General features: G+C 45.2%; 1 protein-coding gene across 1 annotated transcript in view; it reads left to right on the plus strand.

Moving 5' to 3' along the window:
• Positions 1-19516, plus strand: part of LOC147701898 (histo-blood group ABO system transferase-like) — a 621989-nt gene that overhangs the window by 87666 nt on the left and 514807 nt on the right. The window contains exon 2 of the mRNA XM_086930527.1: positions 12776-12869. Within this exon, the coding sequence (XP_086786653.1) occupies positions 12784-12869 (86 nt within the window). The 5' untranslated portion in view covers positions 12776-12783. The remainder of the gene's footprint in view (positions 1-12775; positions 12870-19516) is intronic.

The following is a 19516-nucleotide window of genomic DNA, read 5'->3' on the forward strand; positions in this document are numbered from 1 at the left end:
TCACGGCGAGCCTCCTGGGCCCCGCCCACAACCAGGCGGCGGCCATCTTGAGGCGGCTCGGGCCGCGGCGGTGATCTTGGGGGTAAAACGAGGGGTGGGCACCCTCGAAATTAAAATAAAAACATTATAAAATAAAAGACAGAAGCCCCCCAAGACCCCCCCCAAAAAAATTTTTAACGAAAAATCGCGGGGTGCCAACACTTCTTCGATGAACTGCTGACAGCCAATCAGATCTCACGATGAGATGCTGACAGCCAATCAGATCTCACGATCAGAGATATGTGGTTAGGCTCCGCCCAGATATATAATTTGATTCTCTTCTGATTTTCTCAGGGACTACTGGAGGATTTAAATTATTTATCCTAAAGCATGATCTGCGTACCAGACACTACCATTTTGAAAAGTTTGGTGTAATTCCCTTCAGTGGTTCAAGCTGTAGCCGAGTCTAAAGGTCCTATGGAAATTAACATGGGGAAAACACGTTTTGGGACCCCCCTTTTTTCTCAGCCCCCATTTGACTAATCCCCCCCAAACTTTTCAGGGAAGGAGAGGAGCGGAGCGAGCCATCTTCTTTGAGAAATTTACGAAGATTCATCAGCCAGCGCCAAAGTTATTCCCAATAGAATGTTGGTGATTTCCTATGGAAACTAGGTCCTAACTATATATACCTACTGGCGATATATATTCACTGAAAAAACCATAGGCTATAGACCATATATAGTTAGGAATTAGCATTTACAAAACCTTGAAAATTCACTGAAAAAACCATAGGTTATAGACCATATATAGTTAGGAATTAGCATTTACAAAACCTTGAAAATTCACTGAAAAAAACATAGGTTATAGACCATATATAGTTAGGAATTCGCATTTACAAAACCTTATTTTACTCACACAAAACCATTGAAATTCCATATATAGTTAGTTGCACTAACTATATATCGCGCACCCGCAATCCACTGCTGATGATGTCACATATTACATCATTCATGACATGGTCAGTGACATCACTGATGACATCACTGATGACATCTCAAATGACATCACTGATGACATCACTGATGACAACATCCAGTGACTGTATGTTTCTGTAAAGTTAAAATATGTCTTACATATTGAAGAATGAGTGGATGTATAAGTGTCTGGATGAAGGATTAAATGTGTCTCACTGAGTGCATGGGTTAGTGACTAAACTGTCTTAATTTGTGCATCATTATGTCTGTTGTTCTGTAAACTGTTGCATGTGTTGATAAGTAGCTATATGAGTAACTATATGGGTTATTGATTGGTTGCCCAAGTATTTGTATGGGAGACTGAGTGTGTGTGTGGGTGGCTGGGAGGTGTAGGACTCTGTGCATAGATGTGTGAGCAGTTGATTCACTAGATGTATGGTTTCAAAAGTGCATGTGGAAACAGCTGTATGGGCGGTTGACTGTGTGCATGAGTGTATTAGTGAGTGAATGGATATCTCAGTGCTACATGTCAAAGTAAGTACATATGTAAAACACAGTACATGTGAGAGTTGACATATATAAATAACTGTGCATAAGAGCCAGTGAATGTGTGAGTGGCTGTATGGATCAGTGTGAACTTGTATCAGGGATTGTATAAGAGAGTAAATATGTGTTAGTATATGTTTGAATAAGTAAAGTTCGTATAACTGTATAGTTGAGGAAATGGAGGTGTGATTGATTCTTTGCATGACTGACTAGGTGTGTGAGTAACTCCATGGATGAGTGACAGTCTGTGAGTGTCTGTTTACACTGATTGTATCTAAGGTTATATTAGAGTCTGAAGAGGTTCATCGTATTATCACATGAATGATATCATCAGTGATCTGATCAGTAATGTCAAATGAGATGTCATCAGTGATGTCATCAGTGATGTCATCAGTGATGCCATCAGTGATGTCATTTGAGATGTCATCAGTGATGTCATTTGAGATGTCATCAGTGATGTCATCAGTGATGTCACTGACCATGTCATGAATGATGTAATATGTGACATCATCAGCAGTGGATTGCGGGTGCGCGATATATAGTTAGTGCAACTAACTATATATGGAATTTCAATGGTTTTGTGTGAGTAAAATAAGGTTTTGTAAATGCGAATTCCTAACTATATATGGTCTATAACCTATGGTTTTTTCAGTGAATATATATATATATATATATATATATGTCTTTCTGATCTCTTGCAGGACGTCCCATTATATTTGCTTGAGTCTTATCTCATATTATTTGCTGCTTGTTTATTCATGGTATTATTCATGCATTTAACTGTTGCATTCATTAGCAGTGCGTCCATTGGGGTGCTGGGGCGTTGCCCTCTAATGCCACATGTCCCCAACATCGTCGTTTACAAGTTGCTGGAACTTCAAAATGAAATCATTCTTAACTCATAAATTCCTGCCGGTGCCTGCGGATCACCGGGCCACGCCTGAGTCAATCAGGACACTAAGGGGGTGGCGCTGCGGCAGCATCAGGGTTTGTCTTTCAGTTGCTTGCATATCCATATTCTTTCTTACATGTTTCTCCAGGCTCTTCTTCTCCAATCCCCCTATTTCAGTCCCTCATATCTAATGTTCCGAGTTCGCAGTTGGTGGGCCCTTCCTGCACAACCGCCGTCATCCACAGAGCTTCACATTAGTTAGTATTACAGGCTGATGTCTCCCAGGGGATTGCCACCATGCATGGCTCACTACGACTAAGCTCTGTACAAGCAGGGGAGCAGGCACGCGAAAATAAAGCTTCAATATATATGCATTCCAGATTCCACAGTAATTGTAAAGTTCAATCTGTAACTGTGTGCCAGATACTTAGTCAGCCACTGGATCACAGTACTACCAACTTTTATGAAGGGCACTGAGCTTGCTCGGTTCAGTATGGCTGTCCTTATCTCCTGAGGCGGAAAGCCGGGAGAAGTAGCTTTTGTATTTTACTTTGTGTTTTAAACCTTGCTTTTAATCTTTGCATCTTGCACTGTAGGGCGCCGTGCAGCGGAGCTAGCGCTGTCACGTGACCCACCTTTCAATCGGCTCCCATCGCCGTCGCACAGGCCGCTGGCCATGCCCACTTTTAGGCCACGCCCCCCTCCCGCCCTTTCTGCTCTCATAAGCGCTGACTGCGAGCGCTCTGCTTGGTCCTTATCTCCTGAGGCAGAAAGCCGGGAGAAGTAGCTTTTGTATTTTACTTTGTGTTTTAAACCTTGCTTTTAATCTTTGCATCTTGCACTGTAGGGCGCTGTGCAGCGGAGCTAGCGCTGTCACGTGACCCACCTTTCAATCGGCTCCCATTGCCGTCGCACAGGCCGCTGGCCACACCCACTTTTAGGCCACGCCCCCCTCCCCCCCCTACGGATTCTTACTTCAATGTGTAACTTCAGAACGCGCAGCGGACGAGCGCAGCGGGCGCGCCTAAGGCAAGCCCGTCTGCGCCCGTCAACGGCCGGACGGGGCTAGGGGCACGTCCTAATGCCAAATTTTCACCGTACTCTGCTGAGGAGCTTACTACTCTACAGGGCCACTGGCCGCTATCGGAGTCAGTCCGTAGCCACATCGCCACACTAGGGCTTACCCCCCCATCTTTGTCAACATCGGCTTGCCCGCCGGCATCCTCGCCGCTGCCCCCTTCTTTGCCTGATTCCCCCCCTCCCACTCCTTCGTTATCTATCATTCTGCTCAGCACCAGGTCAGCGGTTAAACACCATCATGAGCTGTTTGTCCTGCTTGATTCTGAGAAGCCCGACTTACTGCTCCTGACCGAAACCTGGTTTTGTGACTCTTCCTTACCCGCACTTTTGGCTGCTCTCCCCCCTTCCTACGTTGCAATAAGCGCCGACCGCCCAGCTGGTAGGATAGGTGGTGGTGTGGCTTTAATTGCTCGGTCCGAATATAATTTTCAACTTCTTCCCTCCCCCCCCCATTTCTCCCACTGAATTCCTTGTAGTTCCTTCTCTTTCCTTTTCTCCTCCAATTACTTGTCTTTTGATGTATCGCCCACCCCAGCCTTCGCCTTCGTTCCTACCAGCATTTCAAGACCTATTGGCCACCCTGGCGGTCAACTACGCCTCTGTCTTGGTGCTAGGCGACTTTAATTACTGGCCCTCGGACCCTTTAGAGTGCACTTCATCGCAACAATTCACTGAATCTCTCCAATCCTTGAACTTTGTCCCTCACATATTCGTCCCTACACATTCTCATGGTCATATACCAGACCAGGTTTGGTCTCTTAACCTTTCTGTTTCCCCTGTGTCTGTATCTCCCTGTCCCTGGTCTGACCATGCCCTCATCTCCTTTTCCATCCTTCTCAACTCTGTCACTAAGGTTCCGCATGCCAAAAACACCTGGGCGCGGAATTGGAATCTAGTTGATCTTCCTTCACTGACCTCCCTGCTTCTGAACTCCTCTCCGATCCTCACTGGTCTATCATCTAATTCACAAGCCACCGCTATCAATACCTGGCTTGCTGGAGGCTGAGACTTGGTCGCCCCATTACGTCGTATCTCTACTCGACGACCCAAGGACTCTAATAGGTGGTTCAATGACGACCTAAAGGAACAAAAACTGGCCGTACGGCAAGCTGAGAGGCAGTGGAGAAGAAATTACTGCCCCTTATTAAAAAATCATTATTCCTCATTATTAACTGAGTACAAAAAAGCCATTCTAGCTGCCAAAACCATCTATTTTTCCACTAAAATTCTGACAGCAGAAAATAAATCTAGGGAGATTTTCGGTATAGTCAATGATCTAGCTTATTCTGACAGAGCTTCACCCCAACTCCCTCCTACCCAGCCCCTGTGTGACCAATTAAACTCTTACTTTCTGGATAAGATTGCAACTATCAAGGCTAATATCCCCCCCCTCTTCTACTTTTGTTGATCCTTCCCCCCCTACTGTCCAGTGCCATCTTACCTCAATTCCCCCCCTTACTGAGGAAGTATTCTTAGAGATACTTCCTGAGGTCAAATCCGGCTCTCCGGCAGACATCTGTCCGGCACGAATCCTACAACAGATTTACTCTGCTTGTCCCCAGCCCCCAATTACTTTCCTTAATAGTTCCCTTACCCAGGGAGTTGTGATCCCCGCACTTAAATCAGCCACAATAGTGCCCATTTTGAAGAAGTCCGGCGCTGACCCGTCCACCCCAGCCAACTATCGCCCCATTTCCCTACTGCCCTACTTGGGCAAGGTGCTTGAGTGCTATGTCACCTCGGTACTCAGCGCCCATGTAGAAGCAAATGGTGGCTTGGCATCTCGTCAGGCCGGCTTCCGCCCCAGGCACTCCACCGAATCCGTCGTGGTGTCGGTCCTGGACAACCTCAGGGAGGGCATGGACCACAACAAACATCAGGCTCTGGTGCTCCTCGACCTCTCCGCCGCTTTTGACACGGTGGACCATACCATCTTGCTTTCACGTGTCAGAGCGGCGGGAATCGAGGGCTCAGCCCTGGTCTGGCTATCGTCCTTCCTAAGGGACCGAACCCAGGCGGTCCGGTTGGGGGATTTCACGACTACCCCACTTCAAGTCACTTGTGGTGTTCCCCAGGGCTCCTCACTTTCTCCCTTATTGCTCAATCTTTACATCTTTCCTTTAATCTTTGCACTTCAGCAGCTGGAGGTCACCGTATATAATTATGCGGACGACCTCCAGCTCATCTTCAGCCTCTCCTCCTCTCCCCTCTCTGTCTCTAATTTCCAGTCTACTATGATTTTCATCAGGGACTGGATGAACCAAAACCATCTCAAGTTGAACCCGGACAAAACCGAGTTGGTTCTCACAGGTGGTTCTTCCAGTCGCTGGAGTTCTCTTTTCTGGCCCTCTTCTTTTGGTCCTTCCCCCACTCCTTCCTCCACAGTTAAAACCCTGGGCGTCAAAATGAACAACCAACTCACTTTACACTCACAAATCAGTTCTGTTGTTTCTTCCTGCTTCCTCACTCTCCGTACCATTCGCACTGTTTCCCGTTTTTTTCCCCCCCTAGCACTCAAACTGATCATGTCCGCTCTGGTGATTTCGCGGCTGGATTACGCCAATGCCCTGTACAACGGCATCCCAGCGTAGAGCCTGCGGAAGCTCCAGATGGTTCAGAACCAAGCGGCACGATTGGTGTACGGTCTCCAGCGCTTTCATCATTCAACACCCCTCCTTAAGGAGCTTCATTGGCTTCCTATCAAGGAACGTTCCCTTTTCAAAACCAGCTGCATGGTTTTTCAGGCTCGCCAGGGCTCTGCCCCCGCTTTCATTTCTTCCCTGATTAACGAGTATGTTCCTGCCAGAGAGCTTCGTTCATCGTCCAAATCCCTTCTGCAAATCCCACACTTCAAACATAAAAAGTGGGGAGGGGCCAACTTTTCAACTCTGGCTCCTACCTTTTGGAACTCCCTCCCCGACCACTTACGATCTGCTTCACATTATTCCTCCTTCCGCAAAGACCTTAAAACTTTTTTGTTTAAACAGGCCTTTACCTTGTAATTTGTCCCTGTTACTTCTCTGCGCCAGGCTTCCACGGCCCTGATTTGCTGGACCTGTCTCAATAGCGCCAAGAAACCGTAGGGTGAACGCCGCGCTTTACAAATGTTTTAAATTCAAATTCAAATTCACTAACGTGGATCATGGAAGCTTACTTTTAGAAGATGGTGCCCAGAGGATCTGTCATCTGAACAGTTTTTCTCTTTCTTTTGCTTAACAAAGAGCGACAATTGAAAAACGTGCAGTACAGCGAGGAATGATCTCCTATCTGCCTTACATATTCTCCTTCACCATGCTTGCACCTGGTCAGACTATGAATTGAAGTGGGAAGGCCAGGCTGATTGCATCATAGTGCACTTCTATTTGTGAGAAAGTCAGGAATACACAGAAGCACTGTCCTTGTGTGTACACTTAGGTCTGCTCATTTACAATTCTGCCAGCGAACACTGTGTCCTCAGAACGGCCCCCTCTCTGCATCTTCAGTATGAATTCTGGACTGCTGAGTAATTAGTTTGCATTTCTTCCCGCGCTCCCTGGATGGAGCCAAAAATAAATAAATGCCTGATTCATGGCACGAGACGTGCCTGTGTGCTGTGTGTGCGTGTGTGTTATGTGTGTTGTATCTGCCTCCGTGTGTGTGTGTGTGTTTGTTGTGTGTGTGTGTGCACTTTTGTGTTGTGTTTGTGTGTGCGTGTGTGTGTCCTCAATGCTAATACCTCCTGTCTCTCCCAGGCAGGCACCGCATGTGCAAACAGGGCAGCAGTGCCATTGCTCTCTATACTCACAGACTGCTGCACCACTATTTTTGGTTCCCAGTGCGGCTGGTTACGCAGTGTCTAGTGTGGGAACCAAATCCAGGCTCTATTTGCACCATAGTGCAGTGGTTTCATTGTGTAATAAATGCTTTGGTTTCTGGTCTGTATTGTGCGGTAACGTTGTGCACTGTGCTTTTTATACCAGTATTGTGTTTGCTGCACAGTTATGAGGCGTGCTGGACTGTGCTGTGCTTTGCTACACTATACTTTGTGGTGTTTTACTATACTGCACACTATTGATGTGTACAGCAATGGCCAGCAGTCTGTGCTTTACTGTACAGTGTTACACCAATCAGCTGCAGCTCTGCCACGTTTGAGCTCACAGACTGCTGCACCAGTGCTTGCAAACCATATCCAAGCATACTTTGCTGTCACTGTAATTAATTATTCTAGCATGAAGCACTGACTATGCAGTGCTAAACCTTGCAGACACTGTCATATAGCAACAGGCCTCAGTCTCCTTGTAGTAGTAAGGACGGGGGGAGGTCAAGATTTTTGTTTTCACAGTGCACTTTGAGAATAAAAGGTTCAAACTATGAAAAATAAATTTAAAAAATGAAATAAAGCAAGTCAGAGTGTTTGCAAAGTGGCTAGATAGATATTATTCACACCCAAACATATCAGCGCTACTTTGCAGAGTTTGTCAGTGAAGCAGTACTTTTGTTTTCTTGTCTTTTTTTGAACAGCATTGTTTTCCCGAGTGGGGAACTGCACCAATCCTGGGGTACTGCAATAACTGATTGATGGGTGGATTGGTAACCATGTTCTTCCTGCTTACATTTCACATGCTTTACTTTGCTTTTCCCAGGATGCTGGTACTTTTTATTTAGGCACAATATTGCTTGCTTGTCTAGTGCGTAATTTGAATGGAGTTGCAAGTATATTATGGTTCTAAAAGCACTCACTACCACTGGCCTCTGGCAATTTTTAGAAACAATAAAAATGTCTTGATAACGTTGATGATTAATGTTTTTCTCAGAGAGAGATCAAAGTTTTGTCTAGTGGAAGTTTTGACTCATGTAAAGGTAGCACGGAAGGTTAATGTGCCTCCTGCAAACAACATGTACCTGAAGCAGATCACAAAATGCACATGATGTAAATAGGTCAGTGAGTCTCTAAGTCTGTTATGAAGCTCTGTGGATATACTGAATAAGCAGCTACCTATGTTATATGACATTTCTTTATTAATGTAATTACTCCACTTTCACAATTGCTTTACTAACCTTCCTGCTTTCTCAAATTTGCTTGAAAATGCACCATTTGTCCACTCTTTTTTTTCATTTTCACGGGAAAGAATCTCCCTGAACCCCCCTTAGGTTGTTCGGGCTCACTCGCCACAGTGCAGTTTGAAAATCATTTTACGCCACACCACTTTCAAATGTCACCAGCCGCCACTTGTTGCATTTACCAAGTGTGTTAATGTTGCTTGCATATATATCTCTATGTGTATTTGAATTTTGTGCCTTTGGCATCTGGGAAAGCCTTTCTGTTAGAGAACATTGTATAAAATAAAACCCCAAGCCTTATTCTAAAAAGAGAGTATTTGCATTTTGTAAAATAAAACCCTTTTCTAAAGGTGTCAGTTGTGTTTCATGTCTCCTGCTTCACCGAGTGTTGAGCCACCCTGGGGGAGATTCTGTATTATTTGAAAGGTGAAGCAAGACAAACAGCAATGTTAAATCCAACTTTACCAGTAAAGAGGATTTATCGTTACCAGTACAAATATATAAAACATGATGCAGCTACTCCTTTCTAATTAGGAATCACAGTTTAAAAGTGTTTAAGGAATTAGGCCTCACAGTAGTGAAAAACAATGTTGGCTGTTGGTCAATGCTAGTACATGCAAATAATACCAGTACAGTTCACACCTCTTACTTACACATCACCCTGCCCTGTGAGCTGCCTCTGGCCTGTTTTAGGGGTGACATATGTGGAAACAAAGGGGAGTTTGAGGCTTGGCAAGTAGTTTTAAATTCCAAGTCGAAGTGGCAGTAAACTGCAGTGGCGGGCCTAGGACAGGTTTGAAAACTACTTGTGCGTGTGGCGCAATCAGTTCTGCAGGCTGCCTGTAGCATTTAAGTTACACCCCGTGGGTATATGGCCTATCACTTTACAAGGGACTTACAAGTAAACTAAATATGCCAATTGTGTGTACAACAATGTTACCATGTTTAGGGGAGAAGCACATGCACTTTAGCACTGGTCAGCAGTGGTAAAGTGCTCAGAGTCCTAAGGCCAACAAAAAGAATCAGCAAAAAGAGGTAAGCAGGAAAAGAGTTTGGGGAAGCCCACCCTTAGGATGACAGGTCTAATGACATCCATAACAGCTTTTCACCATGTCTTTCTATTTGCTGTCTCAGCTTCAGCCATGTTATTAGGGCCTTGTTTGATGGATCCACAAAAGTCAGCAGCAAACCGATACTGTCCATGTCGGAAACCTACAAGCTCAAATGCCTACTGGGGCTTCCCTATGGGGCTGAAATATGGGGATTCCGAGATTGTACGTTGCTTTAGAGGAAAGGCACTTGCTATGCTTAAGCTCAGGTTGTTCTGAGCATTCTTTGTGTGGGATAATGTGTCCGACTTGGTGGGTTTTTGCCCCACTTCTTCTTTGGGTCTCTATATGGAGCAACCAGAAAGCAGCCTTTGATCAAGAAGTTAATTATGACTGTCTGGCATGTGACTGTGGGCTCGGGATCTAATGGCTCAACTACATAAAGTAATTAGCAGAAGCCCTGGGTAGGGCAAAACTGTACACCATGCCATCCACGAATGGGAGAACTAGGGAAGATCAAGGAGCTTTATTTTAGCAGGGAAGTGACCAATAGAAAGGGTAGGGAGATCATGAATTCCAATGTGAGAGAGCTGGTTTGTAGTCAAACCGTTAAAGGTGTCGAGCCATACCTGACGCAGGTACATAATGTGTCGGACAGTGGAATCCTGATGACATTTTGTCCTGAGGATCATAAAATGTTAACTATTCTTCCCTATTGGTCAGTTTGACTCTAGGTCTAGCTTACTTTGCCCTTGCGATGAATCTTCTCAATAAACCCTGGATCATTTTTTATTCTTCTGTAGTTTTTATTAAATGCCCACATGCAAATTCTTAGTCCCGATCCTTAAAAAACAGGTTTTTTCTCAGTATTAGCCAGTACTTTATTTCCGCCGCATTCTCCCGGATCATAAGTTTGCTATTCTGTGAGAGCTTTCTTAAAAAGTGATCTTCGCATTTGTAAATCCTGTTTTTTCCAGATCTTTTTTAAGGCTGATCCCCTATTTTTCTATTGGGCACACACATTGCATGCAAGCTCCTAATTTGTTATTAGTTAAATGGTTTAATGCTTTATGACAAATATTTATTGCTTTTTAACATGGTTTTATACCTGTTCTTTTATGACTATATATTTATAATCAAATAAAGAAATTAATCAGTTAGTGTACAAAATCAGATATTCAGTTGTTATTCCAACAGGAATTATCTGGTTTTGCAAAGCAAAGCTGTGCTGGACAGTCCTGCTGCTTCAATGCAGTGCTGACACACAAAACTTTGTGGCCAGATGACATAAACAAAGCATCAGAAGTACTAATTTGAAGTATGGACTCTGCTGACTAGTCTCTTAAGTAGACGGAGAGCTAAAACAGAATATTTTTTACCACTTTAGACAGTGTCAGATGACATTTGTTATGTAACTACAGAACACAACAGGCCTCAAAAACATAACACCGTACAATAATCTAACACAAAGTAAAATAGCACAAGAAAAACATAACCGGGTAAAAAACAATTAAAACGGAAACACAACACAATGCAATAACGGAACATAAAATGCAACAACACACACCAGAATAGAACACATCGCAGCCACGAGAAAATGTTACACAATACAATTAAATACACTTCCACTCCACAGTAAAATAACTTGCAATATATCACAACACCGCAGTAGAATGTCACGAAGAAGCACTGTAACAATGAAACTACAAAATAACGGCACAATAAATACACCGGTACAATACACCACAGCACAGTAGTACATTTCTACAACAGTAAAACAATCCACCCAGCAACACATAGCAGAACAACAAGAGAAAAAAACTACACAATCTAACACAATAGAACTGCAAACGTTTGCTACCGTGATGTTTTGTACAGGTGTTTTTGTATTGGTCAGCTGTTTTGTATTTGTGTTGTACTCTTTTTGACTTGTTATTGTGTTGTTTTGGTGATGTGTTTTATTGTGGGGCTGTTTTTTCTACTTGTTGCTGTGTAATTGTTTAATATTGTGTTTTTATTCTTTGCTCTATTGCTGGTATTGTTGAATGGTGTGTGTTATTGGAATATGGTGTTGTTATTATGATGCTGATATGCCTAAACACAATTTGCCTTCTTAAATACACATCCATATTCTTGTCACACATTACCACCGCCACACATCTGCTTTCATAACACAGTATTAAAAAGATGCTTGTCCAAGCACTACATTACCTTACCACCAATTACATTTAATAGAGCTAGCCAAAAATGTTTTGTGATCTGGCTCTCAGAATTTGGGTGTAGTGCTAGCTACAGGAGGGTGAGATTCATTTCAGACTTTCAGAATAGCTATGTAAAATACTTTTACATACAATGAATCAATATGAAACCTGTTTACATAATCCGTAGTTATCCTGTAAACCTGCTATGTATCCGGCCCATGTGGATTTATACCTGACACTCAAGAATAAAGGTTATAATCTTGATGTTTAGCTGCTCATTAGAAAGAGGCAATATAAAACTCGAAAATGTACCGCTTCATTTTTCAGAGTTTGCAGTCCTGATTAACACTAGTAAACCGTGGAGGAGTGTGAGCCACATAACGAGCGAAGCTTATGTTTGCATCCCTACTCTTCATGTCCACTGATCTAATATGCATTGCTCTCCAGGAGCCACCTGAGAAAAGACGGTTGAGTGGGGGGGGGGGGGGGGGGAGCTTAGTTTATTCACTAGGTATCACTTCACTTCAGCCATGTGGTGAGGGAGAGCACTGGAATGTACAGTGTTTAAAGGGTCATTGCTGTCGAATTTCTTTGCACTCTTAGTTTGAGGTATAGTGAAGTATAATTGCGTACTTATGGAGTTAAGGGACGGCACGCTTCAGGGGATATTTCTGTTCTCTAACAGCACAGTGCAACATCACAGATGCGTAAGGAACTGGTATGTGTGTAAGGCAGAATTCTCAATGCATCCTTTGTTAACATTCAATTGGTTGTAACAAAATGTGCACCTGCAATGTATTTTTTACATGAGCAAATGTATGAACTTCCATGCAAGCAAAATGCAACCTTTTGCCTATTTGTGCTTGAGCAGATTAGGAGAATGAGTTTCTGAACCTCAACACTGTGTCCCCTGGTTATTTTATTTATGTCTTTCACTTTAAAAGATACACTGGATTAATTGTACCATTTTGACGGTTCAAGGTTTGATCTGTTCTGGTCTTCTCGCCCTGCTAGGTTGCACCATGTCCTGGGACGCAGACCCATATGTGATGGATATCTTTATTTTCCGCTCCATTGTTTCAGTTGCCGCCATCTTCTACATCTACAAGTATGTCATAGTTATCTCTTCAGTGGTTTCTTGGATGAGAAGACATATTTGTGACTCACTACAATTGAAAATAAATACTGTATCCACCACTAAGCCATTGCTGTACAAGTCATTGTGGAAAAATCAGCTCAAGTATTGGTCCTCATGCGTAAAGAGACATGCTCGCTTGTCTTTCCCTTGTTTTTCATGGGAAAGATCAGTCAAAGCCCCTGGACAGAACTGTGTGGGTGAATTCACTGGCTGTATTAGCACCATATACTGTAGATTACAAGCTGTATACCTTGATACACTGACTATACCTGGTTGGTATTTATAGGCTGGGATGAAGGAGATTGTTGACCATCACTGGTTAAACTTTGTTACACTGGAAGGACTTGTCTGGAATTCTGGAGTGGAATAGCTGGGAGGGCTGCACATTACATCCGAGAGAGTTAGATGATAGAGGATAATACTTCAATTGGATTTATTCGTAAACAATGTATTTGTAATTTATTGTGAGCCCTCCGGAAACAATTACATCTCCCAACAATTTCACAGTACTGCGGGGACAGACCAGTGATGCAGGTTCAATTTAACTTCAGTTGTTAGAAACGTCAGTTTACATACTCCTAGTAAACACTGTTCACCACTATAAACATTTTTTCACCCTCATACTCCGAACCGTCTACTGCTTTAGACTCTACCACCCTCTCTCTACTTGTTGAGCATCACAGACATACCACATCAATGGCTTGTATCTTCCATCGCCAACCACCCTAACTCCAGTGCCTGGCAGTTCAAGTTCTCCACATCACACTCATTTACCATGGGCGTGCCTCAAACCTCCACTCAAGGACCCCTCTTTTTCTCACTAAACGCTTTTTCCCTCTAAACCACCAGCTCCTCATTTGGCAGCCTGTACTACCTCCACCCTCACAACACCCAAATCGTTTCTCAGTTTCTTCTTTTCAAGCCCTCCTTCAGACCTGAATTTCTGTCTTTCAGTCAAACATCAATGCATGTCTCTGTGGTCCTTCATAGTAAACTCTTCTAAAACTGACATGCTACGTTTTCGCTCTTCTTCACCACCCATTTTTCTGCTTCACTTCATTGGGACCCTGATGCTCTTAACTTTGCCTCCACTTCTAGAAAACTGGAGGTTCATTTCAGCCAGTCTATGAAAATGGACTCCTTCACAGCCATAGCTGACTCTGCAGTCCTGTATCAAATGGTTACCACACGCAGAAGCCATTCCTATACTTTATTCAACATATCCACAACACTTAAACTCACTCGAATTACACATTTGTTTAGTGGACCAACCCAATATTCTTTTGCACAAGAACCATACACATTCTAACTTGTTATGCAGCCACCTCATCATACAGTCACAAATATGAAGAAGACTGTAACCCAAACTTCCTCTCTAACATTGTGTACTGCTGCATTCCAACTGGGAACCTCAGATATGCTATCCATAATCTCCTAGTCTCACCCTAGGCCCCGTGCAGCACTTCTCGCTTTGCTTCTCCCTTTGAAGTTTGCTGGGGATTCTGGGTAGGAAAATGTTGGGGTACCCACACAAGCCATGCCTTGCTGGACTCCCCTGGGTGTCTAGTTTTCAGAAATGTTTGGTTTGGTAGTTTTCCAAGGTGGCCGCCGAGCCCAGGGACAAAAACCCAGGGGAGCTACCCTTGCAAAACCAGGTTGTTTTGTGATAGGTCATTTTGATGTCGCCTCAATAGGTTTTGGGCCCTTGCCTGTCACGGGTACTTGACCCACCAACGCGAGTGAGGTATCATTTTTATCGGGAGACCTGGTGGAACACTGGGTGGGAGGAAATTTGTGGATCCATGTAGATGCCAGAACTTTCCCACACAGAAATTTGAGAAAAAGTGATTTTTTTCAGCTAAATTTGAGTGTTTGCAGGAGATTCTGGGTAGGAAAACTTTAGAGAACCCGCGCAAGCCATACCTCACTGTACTACCCCGGTTGTCTAGTTTTCAGAAATGTGTGGGCTTGGTAGGTTTCCCTAGATGGCCGCCGGGCCTGGGGCCAAAAACTCATGGGACCCCCCTTGCAAATCCAGGTTGTTTTGATGTCGCTTCAATAGGTTTTGGGCCCTTGCCTATCACAGGTACTTGACCCACCCACACCGGTGAGGTATAATTTTTATAGGGAGACCTGGGGGAACGCTGGGTGTGAGGAAATTTGCGGATCCACATAGATTCCAGAACTTTCCCGCAGAGAAATTTAAGAAAAAAAGGGAATTTTTCAGCTAAATTTGAGGTTTGCAAGGGGATTGTGGGTAGGGAAATGTTAGGGGACCCACGCAAGCCATACCTCATCAGACTCCTCCGGGTGTCCAGTTTTCAGAAATGTGTGGGTTTGGTAGGGTTCCCTAGATGGCTGCTGGGGCCAAAAACTCATAGGACCCCCCTTGCAAAACCAGGTTGTTTTGTGATAGGTAATTTTGATGTTGCCTCAATAGGTTTTGGGCCCTTGCCTGTCGTAGGTACTAGGCCTACCCCTGCAAGTGAGGTACCATTGTTCTCTGTAGACTTTGGGGAATGCAGGGTGGCTGGAAATTTGTGGATCCACGCAGATTCCAGAACTTTCCACCACAGAAATGTGAGGAAAATGTGGTTTGTTTGACAATTTTTTAGGTCTGCAAGGGATTCTGGGTAACTGAACCTGGTGAGAGGCAGTCAAGTCACCCCATCCTGGACTCCCGTGGGTATCTAGGTTTAAAAAATGTGTAGGTTTGCTAGGTTTCACTAGGTGCCAGCAGAGCTATGGTTCAAAATCTACAGCTAGGCACTTTGCAAGAAAAGGGTCAGTTTTCACTGTGAAAATGTGGTCTGTCCATGTTGCGTTTTGGGACGTTTCCTGTTGCGGGCACTAGGCCTACCCACACAAGTGACTTGCCATTTTTCTTGGAAGACTTTGGAGAACGCGGGGTGGGTGGAATTTTGTGAATCCACGCAGGTTCCAGAACTTTCCACCACAGAAATGTTAGGAAAATGTGTTTTTTCTTTTTACACATTTTTAGGTTTGCAAGGGATTGTGGGTAACAGAGCCTGGTGAGAGGCAGTAAAGTCACCCCATTCTGGATTCCCCACAATGTACAGGTTTGCTAGGTTTCCCTATGTACCTGCTGCACTAGGGCCCAAAATCCACAGTTAGGCATATTGTAAAAAACAATTCTGTGCCTAGTCGGCTTTCTGCCACCCTGGCGGGAATATCAGGGGGGGGTTGCCCCAATAAGCCCCCAATGGGGGCAGAAACCCTGTGGATTTTTTGGGGGGGAGTAGGGGCATTGGTATGCCCATTCTGGGCAGCCCCCACCCCCACACATAAAAAGCCAGTGTATTTGTTGGCGTCTGGTGGGATTGTTGTCCCCGTGGGGGGGCATATTGGGGGCTTCTACCCCCAAGGGTGGGCATAAAGGCTGTAATTGTTGTGAGTGGGAGGGTTGGGGGCATTGACATGCCCGTTTTGGACAGCCCCCACCCTAATTAAAATGTGCCCAAAAAATCTCTGGCGTCTAGTGGGCATTTTGCCCCCCGTGGGGGCAGATTGGAGGCTCCTGCCCCATCTGCCCCCCAAGGGGGGGAGGGAGGATGTCATTTATGCAGGGAGGGGGTGGGGCATGGGCATGCCCATTTTGGGAAGACCCCACCCTAATTCAAATTTGCCCAAAAAAACATTCCTGGCGACTAGTGAGCTTTTTGCCTCCCCGGGGTGCAGATTCGGGGCTAAGGTCCCCATCTTCCTCCCAGGGGTGGCAGAAAATCTACTAGATACCAGGGATTTTTTGGGGCAAATTTCAATTAGGGTGTGGGCTGCCCAAAATGGGCCTGCCAATGCCCCACCCTAATTAAAATTTGGCAAAAAAAGTCCCTGACGTCTAGTGGGCTTTTTGCCCCCCCCCGGGGGGCATATTGGGTGCTACTGCCCCATCTGCCCCCCAGGGAGGTCAGGAATGTCTGTAATTTTTGCTGGGAAAGGGGTGAGGAAATGGGCATGCCCGTTTTGGGGGCCCCTACCCTAATTAAAATTTGCCCAAAAAATCCCTGGCGTCTAGTGGGCTTTTTCCCCCCGAGGGGGCAGATTGGGAGTTACTGCCCAATTTGCCTCTGGGGGGGGGCAGGAAGGCAGTAATTTTTGCAGACGGGTAGGAGCAGGGGCATGCCCGTTTTGGGAGCCCCCACCCAAATTCAAATATACCCAAAAGAATCCCTAGGGGCAGAAAGTCCACTAGACGCCAGGGAGTTTTTTGGGCAGATTATAATTAGGGTTGGGGCTGCCCAAAACGGGCTTACCAATGCCCCAACCCTAATTAATATTTGCCAAAAAAATCGCTGCTGTCTACTGTGCTTTTTGCCCCTCTGGGGGCAGATTTGGGGCTACTGCCCCAAACTGCCAGCCAGGGGGGGCAAAAAGGCTGTAAATTTTGCAGGGGTGGGGGATGGACATGCCCTTTATGGGCAGCCCCCACCCTAATAAATTATGGACCCAAAAAAAAATCCCTGGCGTCTAGTGAGCCGTTTGCCTGCCCCCCCCCCCCCCCCCCCCCCCGGGGGCCAAAAAGACTAAATCACACCAAATACATTTGGGAGGAGCAAAAGCCCTTGCCCTTGCCTCTTCCCCCTCCATGGTGTCTAGTTGGTGGATCCCTGCTTGGGGATTGCCCTCCTGGGGTGCTCCCCTAGCAGGGATCCACTGTTGAGGGGTACCATTGGACAGAGGTGATTCTCCCTTTTCCAATGATACCTCTCCCGTCTTTCAATGTGCCCCAGGGCTGAGATAGCCTCTTGAGCGCAAGAAAGTGAGGCTCATTTCAGTTCCGGATTCTGTGCAATGACTCTGATCTTCATTGCACAGAAACCAGGGAAGGGGCCTGGGGAGCTTGGGAATCTCTTCCCCAGCTCCCGGGGCTTCAGGAGAGAGAAGGAAATCTCTCTACTGTCTACAGCAGAGGGATTTCCTGCCCCTGTCCTCAAGACAGAATGGTTCCGTCATAAGCACAGGGGCACAGGGGCACCAATGCTCAAGACAGAACCATACCGTCATGAGCATCAAAGGGGTTAAACATGTCTCAGGCCTGCCACTGCAGAACCTGTGTGTGCAGTTTTACTATCATGTCGACTTGGCATTTAAAACGCTTGCCAAGCCTTAAACTTCCCTTTTATTACAAGCAAGTCACCCTTAAGAAAGGCCCTAGGTAGCCCATAGGGGAGGGTGTTGTGTAAGTAAAAGGTAAGACATGTACTTTTACATTTGTTTTTCACTACTGTGAGGCCTGCTCCTCTAATAGGTTAACATTGGGAATTCCTTATTAGACTGCAATGCCTGATTGAGTAGGTATGTCATGTTGTATATCATTGGAATGGTAATGATACATCCTCCTTACTGGTAAAGTTGGATATAACATTACTAGTTTAAGAAATGCAACTTTTTGAAAGTTGGCATTTCTCCGCTCTTAAAGCTCTGTGTGCCTGCAGCCTGTCTCTAATACACATCTGGGGTGGGACACAGTTTGACTTTGTGCCTTACCTCTAGACAGCACCTGGATACCCTCACGAGTGATTAGCCACCGGATACAAATCCAGATTGATTGATTGAGACAGCCACACATAAAGGAAGGTTAGGTGAGTCTGAGTGCCCATCTCAATCCTCATGGCTAATCCTGGGCAGTATGGGAGGGAGGGTCTGACCACACCTGAAAAGACAGTGTCTTGTCCACACATAAAGGGCTGATTACACCCCTCTAGTGAGTCTGGAGCCAGAGCTACGAAGAAAGGACTTCTATGCACTTCAAATACTCTTCTTTGAAGTCACCCCTACTTCAAACACTTTAGAAGCGCAACTGGGTATAAGTACTGGGTCTTTGACACCACCAAATCAGACACTTCTGGACATGTAAGAAACTCTGTGGAGAGGAAGGACTGCTGTGCTCCTACAAAGACTGTCACTCTGCTCAATTGCTGCTCCCGAAGAACTGTATTTCTGCTGTGCTGTTCTGCTGCCTTCTACCCTCTGACCCCACGGACCAAGAACTGGACTCTGCTTGAATCGAGGGTCATCACCAAAGGCTTGCTGACTTGCTTCCTGTTTCTGAGACTCAGGGATATCAAAGTCTCACCCCCAGCTCCTGTGCCTGGTGCATTGGAAATGGACCAAGTTGTTTGCTCCAGTCGAACCAACGCATCTCCTGTCTGTGTGTAGCCATACTTATCAAGTTCTGAAATGAAGGCCTGGATCCAGCTGACTTCTATCTGCCAGCAGTCCCGTCTTGCTTCTTAATTCCTCTTTCTGTCCATGTGCCGCATGTGCTCCAGTTCCAATAGAAGGCAAGGAGTAGGGGGTAAAGCAGGTGTACAGCTTCTGCTTACCTTTTGAAATGATGTGCAACAAATGTTGATCATCTGGGTTCCTGGTGCACTGCATTCTGGGAGATTCACAGGGTGTCCATTTGTTAACATTCTTCCTGCTGATTTCTTCTTGGCTTCTGGTACACATGCAGTGAAAAATAACAGGATGAATGTTAGGGAGTCTCGGGCTGATTTTCCGCCCTTGCTACTGCCTTGTCTGTTATCTTTACAGCATTGGGAAAAACTTAACTCTATGACCCGAAAAAAAGGAAATTAAGTCATGTAGAGCAT

The sequence above is a fragment of the Lissotriton vulgaris genome, chromosome 7, assembly GCF_964263255.1.
Source record: "Lissotriton vulgaris chromosome 7, aLisVul1.2, whole genome shotgun sequence".
Taxonomy (NCBI): Eukaryota; Metazoa; Chordata; class Amphibia; order Caudata; family Salamandridae; genus Lissotriton; species Lissotriton vulgaris.